The following is a 15,673-nucleotide window of genomic DNA, read 5'->3' as shown; positions in this document are numbered from 1 at the left end:
TAAGGATTTTGTACATCTTCATGCCTGTTCATTGTATATAAGAACACATTAATATATAAGGTTGCTTACCTACGTAATATATATAATGTACTCCTGTAATATGTGAGTAAACTCTAGACATTGATAATCTGGTTCAAGAAGTTGCAACAGGTTTACCCACAAAACAGCCAAACACAACTCCCGCTGCAAATAATTCTCTTTCACCCTATATAAAGACAAGTTTGAGAGCTGACCTTTAAATTACCCACACGGACGAGTGGCTGGAGGCGTTTTGTCAGCATTAAAGGTTTGTCTCTGGAGACCATAGGCATGATCATTGTTACTTTGTCTCATGCATTTGGGTACTTAAAATCAGACTCATTGGAAAAGAGGGTGTAAATGCAAATACATCCCCTTTTGTATAGAGCTCACTTGCAGTATAACTACGGGAAAAGTATTTAATAATATGGGAATAAAATTGATAGAAGTAAAAAATAACAGCAAAAGTTCATGCCTTGCAGTCACAGTCCTCAGACAACAGAAGCTGATCACTCCTGTGGGAGCTTTGCCTGCATCATTGCTATCCAATATCCTAATCCAAAATTTTAAACACGGTGTTTGCTATATTAGTACATAATAGTATAGTAGTCAAAGCAATAACAATAATAGTAATAATAATAATAATAGCAACAGTAACAACAACAACAACAATACACCAACCAACCAAACATTACCAAGCTCAAGAGCACTAATTATAATATGGTAACCTGCCTGAGGACATGCATTAAAGTTAAGATGGCAGTAAGAATTACACAAGCTGAAAAATTTTGCAGTAAGAAACTAGAAGTGGATTCTTTTCCCTCTTATATAACCATTTTCAAGTTATTGAAGCAGTTATTTCTGTTAAATAATCATAGCTAATTCTTATTAAAATTGCATATTGCCCCTGAGGACACTAAGACAAGAGGCTGGTTAGAGGAAAAAATAAAGCTCATCAAATAGCTTTGTATAGTTCCAGAATCTAGTAGAAGAAAAATATAGCACTTCCATAAAAGTTTTTAGGAGTCCATGTGATATTCTTTTATGGAAGATAGGATGTAATATTAAGATTTTGTAAATTCCATCTGCTTCTTTGATTATATGACTGTAATCCTAAAAGCAGGTGTCAATAACAGGTAGTGCCCACTCACACTATACCTTCAGGTTGGCTGTATTTGTTCTCTGGGACAGACCCTCTGCTGTTTAATTTGGTGGAGTCTGATTTGCATGCATGGGAGTTAGAAGAGGTCCTCCTTGCTGGGAGAAAGTTAGGCTACTCTTACTGTGACATGGTTTATACTGAAACCTAATTTATCCTCAGGTGGGTGAATGCCTTGGGTCCATCTTTGCAAAGCAGGTGTTTCCTGACAAGGGTAACTCTTGTCCTGTGGTGGGCAGCAGCAAGTGCCCCTGGCCTGAGGGGCTGGTGGCTTGTGGAGGCCATGGCAGGTCCTCACAAGCCCACCTGCTCTTAGCGAAAAAGTTGACAGGAGGCACTGGGAAGGACTGGACAAGAGTGGGAGTCCAGGAATGGGATTTACTCTTAATAACACTTGGCCCTGCTGCTAGTTGTTTTTATACCCTGAGAGGACAACTTTTTCTTCTGAAGGACTAAGTGGAAATAAGAACAGAATCAAGCTCCTTTCTATTTGGTCCCCACACCTTCAAGTGGAGGCTCACAGGATGATTCTGGTTACATTTAACCCTCACAGGTATTTGGTGATCAGTTTACAATGCTGAGTTAGATGTGCATTTCAGGGATGCCACCGTGGGCTCTGACTATGCAATGTTGATGCAGAACCAGAATCCTCCCATGACCCAGAGCACACAGGATTTAAACCTGCTTTTTCTGGGCCATGCTTTGTGAGTCTGTTCCAATATATCCACAATACAGCACACATGTAGTTGCATTTTGGACATATGGTGACAAGACCTACTAACTTAGGTCTCCCATCAAACTATTTTTCATATCCACATGATTTAGGGAATCTGGACCTGCCAGTCCTTTGGAAACCATGAAAATGGCACTTGGTGGTCTGAATATAACAGCTAAGAGTGTCTTATTTTTAAATTTTCCTTGGGTTGTATTTTTTCACCATCTGAGTGACCACTCTTCAGATACATGAGATGTATTTTACTATCCCATGCTGAATAATGAGAAGAGAGCAGTAGAGGCTCCTCCAGCAGTTTTCTCTCCCCCTAAGCAGTCAGAAAGAGGAAAAGTCAGAGCAAGGCCCGAAAGAGGGAGGCCCATTTGGGAAGCCAATCTTGCCCTCCTTTTCCATGTGTTTCTAGGGCTGTGGCTGTGAGGAGGAGCATCTCACACCTGTAGAGATGCACTAGAGGTCTTTGCTAGTGTAAGCCCTCTTGGCTCAGATATGGACTGATGCTGGTCCAGCAGCCATGTCCAATAGGGCACCCTGTGCCCTCTGGCAGTTGTGGATGAGATACCCTGATAACATTGCTGGAGGGACCACATAGCTCCCTCTGAGCAGAGGCACCAGGACCCAATCCCGGAGCTTGGCTGGCACCAGGCACAGCTGGCCAGGAGTCAGGCATTTGTGGATCTGGTGCTGTTATCCATGGGCCATTACTCCTCAGCCATCTATTTGCAGCCCAGCAAACCTTGCTACAGTATTGGATACAGATCTTGTGTGGGAGAGCAGGTGAAGAGGGTGAGAAGGGAGCTCCTGAGTGCCAGGTGCTTGGGATACAGCCAGGTCCGAGGTGGGAGACCTTCCTGTGGGCACCCTCCCCTTCCACAGGAGAAGCACCAGCTACACCCAGGAGATGAAGATAAGGTTTCAGCTATGTTTGAGCCTATTTCCTGCTGCTGTTGCTGCACCCTCCATCCCCACCATCCTATAATGGCAAGGTGCCCATATCACACCCAGCGCTGGGGTGAGTGCCTCGCCTGCCATGTGATGACGCACTTTGTGGGCAAAGAGAGGAGAATGAGCCCTGGTTCCCACATGCGGGCCAAAGCTCCCTGCTTTCATCCTTGCCATAAACTCCTGCCTGAGGTACAGCCTTGCAAAATCCTGGGCCATGGAACCTGCAGTGATGCTAGGCTAGCTTGAGAAGAGCCTTCTGCTTCGTGAAGGAGAGGTTTCCCTTGGCAAGCCTCCTCCAGACCCCCTCGGCTTGGGCCCTGACCTGGGCACAGACTATTGGGGCAGGGTAAGCTATTGCCCCACCAAAGGAAAGGTACTTTGTTCCCAGTGTCTGGTGAAAGGCAGAACGATCTGAGATAGGAAGTGTGAGGAGAAGGGCAGGGAGGTGGTGGGGAGAGGCACTTACTGGGGCTCCATTACAGCCACTGCAGCCCTGGCAGCCTGGGATAGCTGGCTGTGCAGTGTCCCTCACACCTGCCAGCCAGAGCAACCTGTACCTCCTGGATTTCTAGTGGGGAGTGGGTGCTGTTTCCATATGCTGCTGAAAGTATGCAAATCTTTGCTACTCTAAAGCCTCAACCAACTTGTATTATCCAGCCCACTACTGCATGATGGTGATCTGACTGCATTTTTAGCTATAAAGAAGAATCTATGTTCGCATGTGTATTACAGAAAAGATCTGAAAACATTCCTGAGGTTTTCTTCAACAAGAACTGTTAGGACAGAAGCAATTTAAGTCTAATTCTTTGGCAAATGTTTTAAAACATATATATATAAAATTTCACACTTATTAACAAATGTAGTAAGTATAATTAATTATCTGATTACATATTTCATAATCACAATACCTCTGGCAAAATTGTCATTCACTTGAATCACCAGCTGTTTTCTTACATTTTTATGTTGTATCATAAAGGTTATTTTTCCCCACCCAGTTACAGGTGTAAATTAATCAGTTTTGTTGCCTTGCCCAACTGTAGCATTTTTTCCAGTTTGGACAGCCACAAGTCTATTATATTTATGCAGACTTCAAAACAGAGAACTGTTACTTACCAGCTGATGTAAATCCATGTTTTATAGATTCCTGTATGATGGCTGTGTGGGAACCAGAAGACATTATTAGGTGTAAGTATACAGTACTCTCAGGTGCAAGGTGTACAGCATTGAGTACAAAAGAGGTGCAGCCTGTAAACTTTTCTGGCCTTGAGACCCAGGCTATAATAACCTTCAGTGAAAGTCAGCGTGATGAACAACAACAACAACAAAAATATCCAAGAATCCAGAAAGTAACAAGCATGTCTTTGAGTGGACTCTGTACTTTTTCCAGCATTTAGTGACCTGCTGTAAACTATGTATCCTATTTCATGATACTCTCTAATCAGAAGGATTGGAACTTGTGATAGGCTTGGCACTGTCACGTGATTTTGTACAGCTTGATAAGAGGAGCCTGTTATAAAGTGACAGCAAAAGAGATAAGAACTCTTGGCAGATAATGGCAGAGAAATGATTAACCTGGAGTGGAGAGGTGCTATGAAGCCTGGAGAGTGGGAGGTTGTAAAGTTGTGGGGTCATAAGATCATACTGAGTGGATGAAAAGACATACCAACGTAAGTGTAATGACTATAAACTCAGACTTGTGACCTGTCTTCTTGATGTCATCACCTCTTTGCACAGTGGACAGCAAGCATGGCTGCTTTGGCTTCTGTCAACACTCTTTGGATGGCAAAACAAGCAAGCACTAATTCCTTAAAGGAGGCTTCTGAATGTGCTTGGGATTTGGCACTCTGAGTAACAGCACCAGCAAATCTCTGGTGGTGGTTTGTCAGACAGAGGTATTTTATTGCCTCAGTCCTCAGGCTGGAGCCTAGCTTGGAGTTGTAGCAATTTAGTTGAAAGCACACACTATACTTTCTCAGCTAAGGGCTTTACAGCGTGGTTAAACATTGATATCCTGGGATTGTGATACACAGACAGTATTGTGCTCACCTTGGAGGCTGCCAGGCACAATACCCATTCTCAGCATGTCAGATGGCTGTCAAGTGTTTTCATGGAAACATCACAAAGGTGGGCACCTGTGTAGACGCCCTGGAGATTTTCAGCTGTGAGTGGGTCAGGTTCTGCTTTCATACCCACCAGAGGAAAACCAGGGGCAGGCTGGCTCCCTGGGTGATGCCACGCTGCAGTTACAGCCCTCATAGTGCTGTGTGGCTTCTTGCACTGCAGTGCCACTGGCAGCCTTTGCAGCTGTAGCTTAAGTCTGCATACACTTTGTGAGACCAGACTCAAGCCTGAATACTAAGATATTTGATATTTCAAGTCTTGTGAAAAATAGACTGAAGTTATTCCACTGTGGGCTACATCTGAAGCCTCTTGAAGTCAGCAGGAGTTTTTTTCTCTTTCAATTTGTAGAGGGCTGTAAAGCAGCATATGCTCTTTTATATACTTTGTCATGATGGTTAGACTTTGAAGATTAATTTGTGGACAGGTTACCTCATGCTCAAACTGAACTGCTTTTCAAGCTTGTGTTGGCCTGGATGAGAGTTAGAGAGCTAGTCTAAAAATGGGGTTGATGTGGCAAACCATGCAGTGATTTGGCCTTATAGGCAGGAACCTTGAATTATCTCTTTGTCTGTGCAGCACTGTCCCAATCTAGAGCCCCTCATAGCAAGGATAGCAGACTGTAGAGGAAAGACCTGGCTTTTTCAAATTCTTATTAGGCAACTGCATGTGCATTTTGTATGCTTTATTTACTATGCTGGAGTGTATAGATCGTAAATTTGTTCATCCAATTAATGTCACACTTAAAAGTAGTCATCTGGTCTATGGTACATGCAGCAAATTAAATCATATAGATTTGTACACCAAAATCTTCCAGCAATCAGGTTTCTCCTCTTCTTCTTATTCTTTTTTTTTTTTTTTTTTCTAATAGCTGTAATTATACCTGTAAAGTGAGCAAACTGTACCAAGCTACCAATCTACAAGCCTGATCAAACATATGACATGTGTTTTTTCGGGGTCACTGATATATTTTATCTGTTTAGATTGAGTGAAAGCTGGAAGCCAGTTTTTACAGCAGATTTTGTGCAACCCTAAAGAATTTGATCCTCTGTCTGTTCTAATTCATCAAATCTATTTTCAATTCTACTCGTAAAAAAAAAATATAAAAAATAATAATTTATTTGATCAGAAAAAAATGTCTTTGGGAGCTGGAGTTAAAATAAATGAGAAATGCTGCAAATGATCCTGTGGTTAGAAAGTTTCCCCTGTGTCATCAGAGACATTGCTGAAGCACTCTTGGCCCATCTACAAGAGTCTCTGTAAAGGAATCTGCTGTATGTGGAGGAGAGAGATACTAAATCATAGGAAATATACAGAAACTTCATGCTTTTGGCTTCAAAGGCTGTCATTCCTTTCCTTTTTTGCATCAGTATCAAATGTCAGGGTCACTGAAAAATGTTCTTTCTTTTTTTTTTTTTTTTTTTCTTTCTGATACTTTGTCTCCATGGATAGAGGAATGCATGCCAGGTGCATAACCAGACAGACTTTTCTTTGCCTTTCTTTATACCTAGTCCAGCGAGGGAAAAGCAATTCACAGGGAAACTACAGGACAATCTATATCACCCTGTGATCCAACAGCTCAATATGTTTAGCAGTCCTGTGTTTGGGCTCTAGCTGAGGAAAGTATGTAAGGGTGTGTGTAACGAGGCACGTGAGTTATACCACTGAGGCTAAGTACCTGAGTTTGTGGTTGAATACCTTGCTTGGTCAGGAATTTTGAATTGCATCTTTTCACATGGAAGTCTCTGATAAAGCAGCCACTGACCTTATGCAGAACAGCTTTTAGTAACTGTGGTTGAAACATCATAAACTCAGTTTGTATCCTGGTGCTTTTCAGTTCTCCTATCTTTTTTTTCCCACCCTTCTTTTCTTCTTCTCTTTTCAGCCTGCAAAGGTAAGGCAAGGCTTTTGAAAGATAATTTTATCATTTCAAACATGCTTTCTTATCTCAGGTCTTTCAGGAATAAAATTAGAATCATAGAATCATAGAATCAATAAGGTTGGAAAAGACCTCAGAGATCATCAAGTCCAACCTATCACCCAACAAAAAAACAGAGGAGGGATTAATTGAAAAGCATTTAGTGTCTTCTTTTTTTTTGTTGTTGTTTTTTTAATTCTTTTTCCCCCCTCCCTCTTTGTTACCAGTTCCTGTATGATGAAATTGTCCCTTGTTTGTCCCTCAGACAAATGTCCCTCAAAGAACGTGTACCTGATTTCAAAAGCTTGGCAACAATCCCTCCTTTGACTCTTGCACATTAAATTATTTTGCAACTATTTACCACAAAAATGGAGTCAGAAAGAGTTTCCCATCTCATAGGCATTTTCACAAGTGGTATTTCATTTGGGCATGCAAGGATGTTCAGAAGCAAGCTCTAGAAAGAGTCTGATGAATGAGCAGTGACATTTTCAAAGAGTTTTAATCCCTGACTTGTGTATGTTGGTGCAAATTTACTTAGGTCAGTCAGGATTTTGTAATTTTCCTGTAACATTTTGGATGTTGCTCCTCTGAATCCAGTACGTTTCTTAGGGTCTTTCTATGTCATCTCAAGGTATTGTCACTTTTATTATCGATGCATCTCAGAAAAGGCAAGTATTCGGCACAGCACACATCAAATGAGGGACATCATCCTCGCTGTACTGAAAGTCCAGGGTGAATGTGGCATTGACCCTGGCATGGTGCCTACCAGGCATGAGTTGTCTGCTCCTGAGAGTACTCCAGTTGCTTTCAGCTGGAGGTTTGCTTAGGTGGAAAGAGATTTGCAAACTCTACTCTTTGATCTGGAAATCACTATTTAAAAACTTTTATTCCTTTCAGTCATTCCAACATTCCTCCTGATCTATCACAGACATTTAAAATTCTTTTGGATGCTTCAGTGTATTTTCTCCACCTTCATGAATTTTATATTATTTTGCATGTGCAAACCCAAGGCATTAAAAATACAGTTTTATGCCTTTTCCCCAGTAGTTCTGTAAAAGAAATTAAGAGAAGTTGATATATCTGGTGATCTTCACCTTTTTTTTTTTTTTTTTTCCCTTCCCCCCAGTGAAGTAATTGCAGTACTGAAATGTAAAGTTCTAACTTTTAAAGTTGTTTCCACCAGCAGATTCTCAGTTCCTGTTAGATCTCAGAGTATAACTGCACTATTAAATGTCTGCTTAATTTTTTTCATACACACACACACACAGAAACACACAGAGATATATAAAAAACATATTATATTTACCACCTCAGTAATAGAATGCATTGTCATTAAAATACACTTCAGCATATGCTCCTTACTTGTGATTTTCAGCATATTAAAACGCAACTCTTATGAGCAGAAGCGTGGCAAGTTCTTTGTGGGTGATCAAAATGCAAACTGTTTTCCCTGATTACATTAATAGGATTAATATTTTACTCTCTCATGTATTTATGGTCTCTGTTTGGATGAACACAGTTTAATAGAAACCATACTTGGAAATTAATAAGGACTTGTTGGAATTATAAAATTCCTTCCTGCGACTTCCCCCCCCCCCCCGCCCCGAATAATTGCTTACAAAAATTTATTTCTGTGAATATTTCTATGAATATCTAGAGAATAAAGTAAATGTGGACATTGCTAAGCACTTTCTTAGGTGAAGTGAGCAATCAGGAAACCTTTAGGATTCTTTAGAAGGAAAACTCAGTTCTTTGTAGAAGGAAGCATACAGTTATGGATCACAGAAGTCCTTTCTTTTGCCATAGCATGAACTATGGTGGGACACAGATTTAGTGCTAGCTCTCTGCAGTTGAGAAATAGAACATTTTCTTCATGTGAGAAGAGCTAACCCGGGAAGTTTTTTCTGCCTGTCTGTCTACATAAGTAGCTTCAATTTTAATTTCTGGCACACCTCCTTTTTCTTCAATAATCTAATTTATTGGCATGCAAAGAGAAATGGTATTAATTAGTTACTTGTGGAACCTTTTCAAAGCTTATCTAGGAGATATTTACTAGAAATAACAGTAGAGTGTTTGCCTTTGTGAGAAAATAACAGCTTTCCCTGAAAGAGACAGGGGCAAATTACATCCATGTACGTAGCAGTAACAGGTGTTGTGAACTCATCCATCATCTCACATAGCACTCAGGAGCAGAAAGCAGTTTCTTCTTAGAGCACTATTAATAAAATATCAGGAATATATTACTTTGGAGGAAGGAGAGGAGAAAGAGACAAAGTGGAATTCAAGTGAAACTTAAAACTTTTTGATCTTGGTAGCTATCTTCTCTGTCTTTTCAAGATATGTACATATTTGCAGAGATGATATTGTTGCTGTCCCTGCCCCTTCAACATCACCCCTGCCAACACCTTAGCTTGGGGCACAATGGAAATACCAAGTCTTACCTCAGGAAATGAAATCCTGAAAGACCATGAGTGCTCTGATGAGTTTCTGACCAATTTCTCCTCCAGAAGGAAGCTGCAAGTGTGCTACACTGCGCTTGGACCCAGCTTTGCTTGAGACCATGGAGTAAGCACAAGACAAATGCTAATGGAAAGTGAGAAGTTGGTAAGAGAAAGCAGCTCAGAGTGATGTTTCATGTGTAAGCAGAAGATGTCTCCTTACTGAAGCTTATTTGTGTCTGGAGGCTGATTAACTGCAGAACTGCATGTAAGATATATTCAATGGGCCATCTTCCAACCAGAGGGAGGAGAGAAATCAAGGCTTAGTGCTCAAGTGATGGGCCAGATCTTGTACAGACGAGTGCTTCCACTTCTTTCTATCTTCCCAATGAGCAAGTGTAGAATTTGTTTCAATTTCAAAGATGACTTTCATTGGGAAGTACACTAGAGAGGAGAGAAAAGTGGGGTAAAAGCCTTTCAGAACTAAGGATTTCTGATAATTTTATGAGTAACTGTGAGAAATGTAGCACCTGGCAGGAGAGATAAGTGGATTTTCCTAAGCTTTGTTATAAGCAGGTAAATATTGCTCTGGTTTATGGCACTAATAATTAAACAGAACACTAGTCTTTCTCCTGGCAGTTTAAAATTTAAGGTGGCTGTCTTCTGCAGGTATATGCTGAAAGGTGATCAACAGTAACTAGTCTAGATGTAAGTTTCATAATAAAACCTCATATGGGGTTCAATGGATGTATTTCATAAGCATATACAGCACTGAAGAAACACAGGGTTTTTTTCACTCTTTTCCAAGTCATCTAGGCACCACTCCTGGCAAATATCGCAGTTCTTAAAAACCAGAACAAGCAGACTTAAGATCTGAGAAAGACTTCATTCCTTCAAGAACATAGTCTCCCTAGTGCAGTTACATGAATAATAGATTAGTATAACATGCTAATTAATATTTTTATAACTTTTTATACAATGTGCCCACAGTTTGTTAGACAGCTTACTTATTTTATTTTATATGCTTAGACCATGGTGAAAAATGCAGATGACTCTGGAATTAGTGTCCACATTTCTGGGGAGAGCAGTAGCACCTGGGATGTCTGAGGAGTCCTGACTTTCTGGGGACAGCTTTTAGTGAGACTGTTAATGCATCCGCAGTTGCATCCAAATCTTTAGATCCTCTTCAACCGTTCTGTTCATATTTTGCCTAGATCAGGCTGTCTCGAACTAGGGCCTTGGATTTCTTGTCTTGGCCTCAGACCCATCTGATTTTACTGCTTTTACCTAATGATTACTGGAGCACTGGTAGGACTTACCATTACTCTTCTTGACTAGCTCCTGTGGTGTGGGACTGCACTCTATCAGTGAGTTCCCTATCCAGTCTACCTTGTTGCTTCTCTTAGCTCCCTATTTCCCTTCTTTTATAGTGCAGATGGCCCTCATTGTTTCCTGAGAGCTTCTGTATTTTCCTCATCCCTTCTGAAGAATGAATATTAACTCCTACAATGAAGCATAGGGACTTGCTGGGGCCTTGTATGTCCTTTTCAGTTAGAATGTGGAGACTTTTCAAATATCAAGTTTGATTGTCTTGGGATTCTCCTTGTAGGTATGTAGTTCTGCTTTTTGGGTTTTCTTTATTTTTTTTTTTCTTCCTTTCCCCCCCCCCCCTTTTCTTTTCTTTCTCTTATATATAGCAGGGAGCAATTTTGTTCATACAGTTCACAATGAAGGACATCTAAGATGAACCTGATCTTTCCCTTTGGTAGTGCCTGGGTAGGACTTTCACAATATCTTGCTTGTGAAAACCTTGCATTGGATGCAAATCAGCTTTAGCTGTATGGTCACACAGCCCTTGTAATCTGCCCACTAGTGCCTTGAGAGGGGACAGAATGCTTGCCTAGGTGAGAATTTTGGTCCAGGACATGAGTAATGTCTGGTTCAAGCCTCTTTTTTTTTTTAAAAAAAAAAAGACCATTGTGCCTTGTGTTACCATTACTTGCTGCCATGTTTGACACTCCTGTGTCTGTTGATGGGAGGTAATGACTGAACAATAGCTATTGACTTTTCTTTTCATATTAACAGCATGGCAACTTCTGAATCTGATAACAAAGATGCCAGTGTAGACATTCTTATTTAGCTGTAAAACTCCCCTGCCTTTCCTGGATTCTTACCTTGTGTCTCAAGAAGCTGATAGAATTCTCCCATCAAGGCATCAGTTTCACAAAGTGTAAAATATATACAGTTTTGTGTTAAATTTCAGTCTCAGGACAAATATGTGTAAATATCTGCTTAAAATAAATGTAGTGGATAAATTCTTTACCCAAAGCACATGGAGACAAATAACAAACACTGAATGACAGAAGAGGGATGAGATGGGGCAGAAGTTCTTTTTGATTCAAGATCAGTGCTCAGGCAAACGTTGAGAGATACTGATTTCAGTTTGTGGAGATTTCAACCAGCTCTTTCACTTTCTTTTTACAAAGAAATAACAAAACAGAATTCTTTCTTAATTTATCTTGGTAAGAACTGTTTTGGTCAAGTTAGTGATACTGTAGTTGTGAGGGAGAAGAGATGAGATTTTATTTTGAAGTTCCAGGAGTTTGGAAATTGTTCTGTAATTTTTCAGCAACCTCTAGGATTTTGACAGGAAATGAAGCACTTCTATGTAATTTCTCCTTTTCTTCTATAGTGTCAGCAGACTTAAACTAGCAGAATTCAAGTAAAACTTTTGCAGCTGAAAATATTTCTACAGCATGAATAAAAACTCATTTTGTTTTCAAACAAACTTTTAAATCTACTGCTTCTTCTTTCTCTTTCTGTCTGATCTTATTCTCCCTCCCTCTTGACTTTAGATCTCATGTTTCTCTCTGCCAGGTCCTTCACTGTCTTCTGTAGTGGACAGCATTCCTCTGGCGGCTGCTTCCCAGGTATGTCTGAACTCTTGGTACCTGCACTGTGAATCTCCTGAAATGCAGATGTTCAGTATGTTCCCAAGTTAGGCTTTTGGGCTACTCTGAGTAATAGTACTGCTGCTGTTACTAGAAATTCTTCCTTTATATATAAAAAAAGGGTTACAGTAACCATTCTATATATGGAACATTAAAATAGTAGCCTAAGGCTGTACTTCTGCACTGCAATATTTGGAAGAATAAGGACTGCTTTTAACCTTTGAGCTTGTACTGTATTTTCTTTACCTCCTTTGATAGTGTTGTCCTCAATTGCAGCATGCCAGTTGGACATTTGTGGTTTTGTTTAGCTGGAAAATTGCGATAGACAATGGTGGTTCCATTCCCAAGTCACTCTGACTACAGTGGATGCTGGGAGCTGTTTGGACCCCATTCCTGATTTGGTCTATGTTGAAAGCAGCTGCACAGTGAAGATCTGTCTTCAGCGACTTTTCCTTAAGCAGAAAAGTTTCTGAAGCTATAACCTCAGTGGTTCTGCCACATAAAAAGACCCTATTCTGTTTAAACAAAACACCACAGAAAATTGTTAAAAAGCTTTAGTTCTCTGGCTTTATAGTAGATTGTTATGGTATTTGAAGCCAATTCTTACCGTGTTGCAAACGGTTTTTTGTTGAGAAAGGCTTCAGATCTGACAGCCATGTCAATATGTCTGACTGCCTTATGTATGGAAGGAAATTGTATTGATAACTTCAAAAATGAATACATGTTTATCGTGTCTAGAAGTGGTCTATGGGCTGAGATCTAGGCAATCTTACAGGATGGCCAAGGGATCAGGATGGATTTAGGAAGGGCAGGTCCTGCCTGACCAACCTCATCTCCTTCTATGATCAGGTGAGCCGCCTGGTAGATGTAGGGAGGCCTGTGGATGTAGTCTACCTGGACCTCAGCGAAGACTTTGACACCGTCCCCCACAGCAAACTCCTGGCCAAGCTGTCAGCCCATGGCTTGGACGGGAGCACACTGCGACGGGTTAGGAACTGGCTGGATGGCCGAGCCCAGAGAGTGGTGGTGAATGGTGCCACATCCAGCTGGCGGCCAGTCACTAGTGGTGTGCCCCAAGGATCAGTGCTGGGCCCTGTGCTCTTTAACATCTTTATTGATGATCTGGATGAGGGCATTGAGTCCATCATCAGTAAATTTGCTGATGACACCAAGCTGGGGGCAGGAGTTGATCTGCTGGAGGGTGGAGAGGCTCTGCAGAGGGACCTTGCCAGGCTGGACAGATGGGCAGAGTGCAAGGGCATGAGATTTAACACATCCAAGTGCCAGGTTTTGCACATTGGCCACAACAACCCCATGCAGTGCTACAGGTTGGGGTCAGAGTGGCTGGAGAGCGGCCAGGTAGAGAGGGACCTGGGGGTACTGGTTGATGGTAGGCTGAACATGAGCCTGCAGTGTGCCCAGGCAGCCAAGAGGGCCAATGGCATTCTGGCCTGCATCAAGAACAGTGTGGCCAGCAGGAGCAGGGAGGTCATTCTGCCCCTGTACACTGCACTGGTTAGGCTACACCTTGAGTCCTGTGTCCAGTTCTGGGCCCCTCAGTTTAGGAAAGATGTTGACTTGCTGAAACGAGTGCAGAGAAGGGCAACAAAGTTGGTGAGGGGTCTGGAACACAAGCCCTATGAGGAGAGACTGAAGGAGCTGGGATTGCTTAGCCTGGAGAGGAGGAGACTCAGGGGTGACCTTATGGCTCTCTACAACTACCTGAAGGGAGGTTGAAGACAGGCAGAGGTTGGTCTCTTCTCCCAGGCAGCCAGTACCGGAACAAGAGGACACAGTCTCAGGCTGCACCAGGGGAGGTTTAGGTTGGATGTTAGGAAGAAGTTCTATACAGAGAGAGTGATTGCCCATTGGAATGGGCTGCCCGGGGAGGTGGTGGAGTCGCCATCATTGGAGGTGTTCAGGAGGAGACTTGATGCCATGCTTGATGCCATGGTTTAGCTATTTAGGTGGGTTGGATTGGCTGATGGGTTGGACATGATGATCTTGAAAGTCTCTTCCAACCTGGTTGTTTATTATTATTATTATTATTATTATTATTAATTATTATTATTATCATCATCATTATAATAATCATTATCATCATCATCATCATCATCTTTATGAAAAGGTATCACATCTTACCTGTGAAGAAGCTTCTAGCCTTGATTGCTATAAAAACAACTATGATCCTACAGTTTAGCCAACGTGTCCAAAACCTAAACATCCCAGAATTTCCACAGCTATGGTTTTGATTCTGCTAAACCATTTTTGAGATGGGATGAATAAAGAATACAAGTAAAACATGTTAAAATCAATCCTCCAAGGAAACTGAGCCTTCCTTGCAAGACCTGTGTGCAGAGGGAAACCTGGTTGGACCTGTAAGCCTGTATCTTTCTGATTATGGATTATAAAAAGAACCATCTTTAAAGCAGACAGACCACAGTGGCTGGATAATGAATTAGGTGATCCTCACTTTATCTTATTTGATTTCATTACCTGCATTATTTGATTTCATTACTCACAGTGTTGAAAGCTGACTGCAATATATAGTACTTTGTGCTTTTCCCTAAGCCTCAACTGCTTTTATACCATTATTCTGAGAAACCATTTAGAGACTTTTGAATCTCTGTGGTGATAGAGTCACCCAAAGCACAAAGACCCTATTGTCCTACCAGGTTACCAAAGTGCTGTGAAGGAGATTTTGCTACTTGTACTTTTCTGAACTGTTTATTATGTTTCAAGCATGACATGCAAGAGGAGAATCCTTAATAAAGTACACAGCTTAGAGATAGAATACAGAGAATACAGAGTTAACCAGGTTGGAAAAGACCTTCAAATACATCAAGTCCAACCTATCACACAACACCATCTAATCAACTAAACCATGGCACTGAGTGCCTCATCCAGTCTCTTCTTAAACACTTCCAGTGATGGCAACTCCACCACCTCCCTGGGCGGCCCATTCCAATGGCCAGTCACTCTCTGTGGAGAATTTCTTCCTAACATGCAGCCTAAACTTCCCCTGGTGCAGCTCGAGACTGTGTCCTCTTGTTCTGCCACAAGTTGCCTGCTTGGCACCTTTCCCACACGTGGACTTGCCTTTAGATAAAGCATCACTAACACAGTTTACATTTCTTCACAGCAAGTGTCCTATTTTCAGGACCATCCTCCTGCTTTGTGAGTGGGTACATAGGTTTCATTTGGTATATTAATAGATTTATTATGGCCTAATGGTTTTCACAGAAATTTGAATCAGTTTTCCAAAGGTGTGATGTTAAATTGGGGCTGGGTTACTGACAGATGTGTTTCTGTTGACAGTTCAGTAGAAAACATGTGAATTGCTGTCATCCTGTCTACCCCAGTGCAAGTATATCTGAATGCAGAAATGTAACAATT

General features: G+C 41.4%; 1 protein-coding gene across 2 annotated transcripts in view; it reads right to left on the bottom strand.

Moving 5' to 3' along the window:
• The window catches only part of NR5A2 (nuclear receptor subfamily 5 group A member 2), a 103,568-nt gene extending 99,381 nt beyond the window's left edge, over positions 1 to 4,187 (bottom strand). For both annotated transcript variants that reach the window (XM_068140919.1, XM_068140920.1), the window contains exon 1: positions 3,966 to 4,187. In XM_068140919.1, coding sequence (XP_067997020.1) covers positions 3,966 to 4,029 — 64 coding nt within the window. In that variant the 5' untranslated portion in view covers positions 4,030 to 4,187. The remainder of the gene's footprint in view (positions 1 to 3,965) is intronic.
• Positions 4,188 to 15,673: the final 11,486 nt, after the last annotated feature.

The sequence above is a fragment of the Melanerpes formicivorus genome, unplaced genomic scaffold (genome assembly GCF_026170545.1).
Source record: "Melanerpes formicivorus ecotype bairdi unplaced genomic scaffold, bMelFor1.0.p_v2 SCAF_7, whole genome shotgun sequence".
NCBI classification, from domain to species: Eukaryota; Metazoa; Chordata; class Aves; order Piciformes; family Picidae; genus Melanerpes; species Melanerpes formicivorus.
The sequence above is the reverse complement of the archived record's forward strand: the minus strand, read 5'-3'. Positions and strand labels throughout refer to the sequence as shown.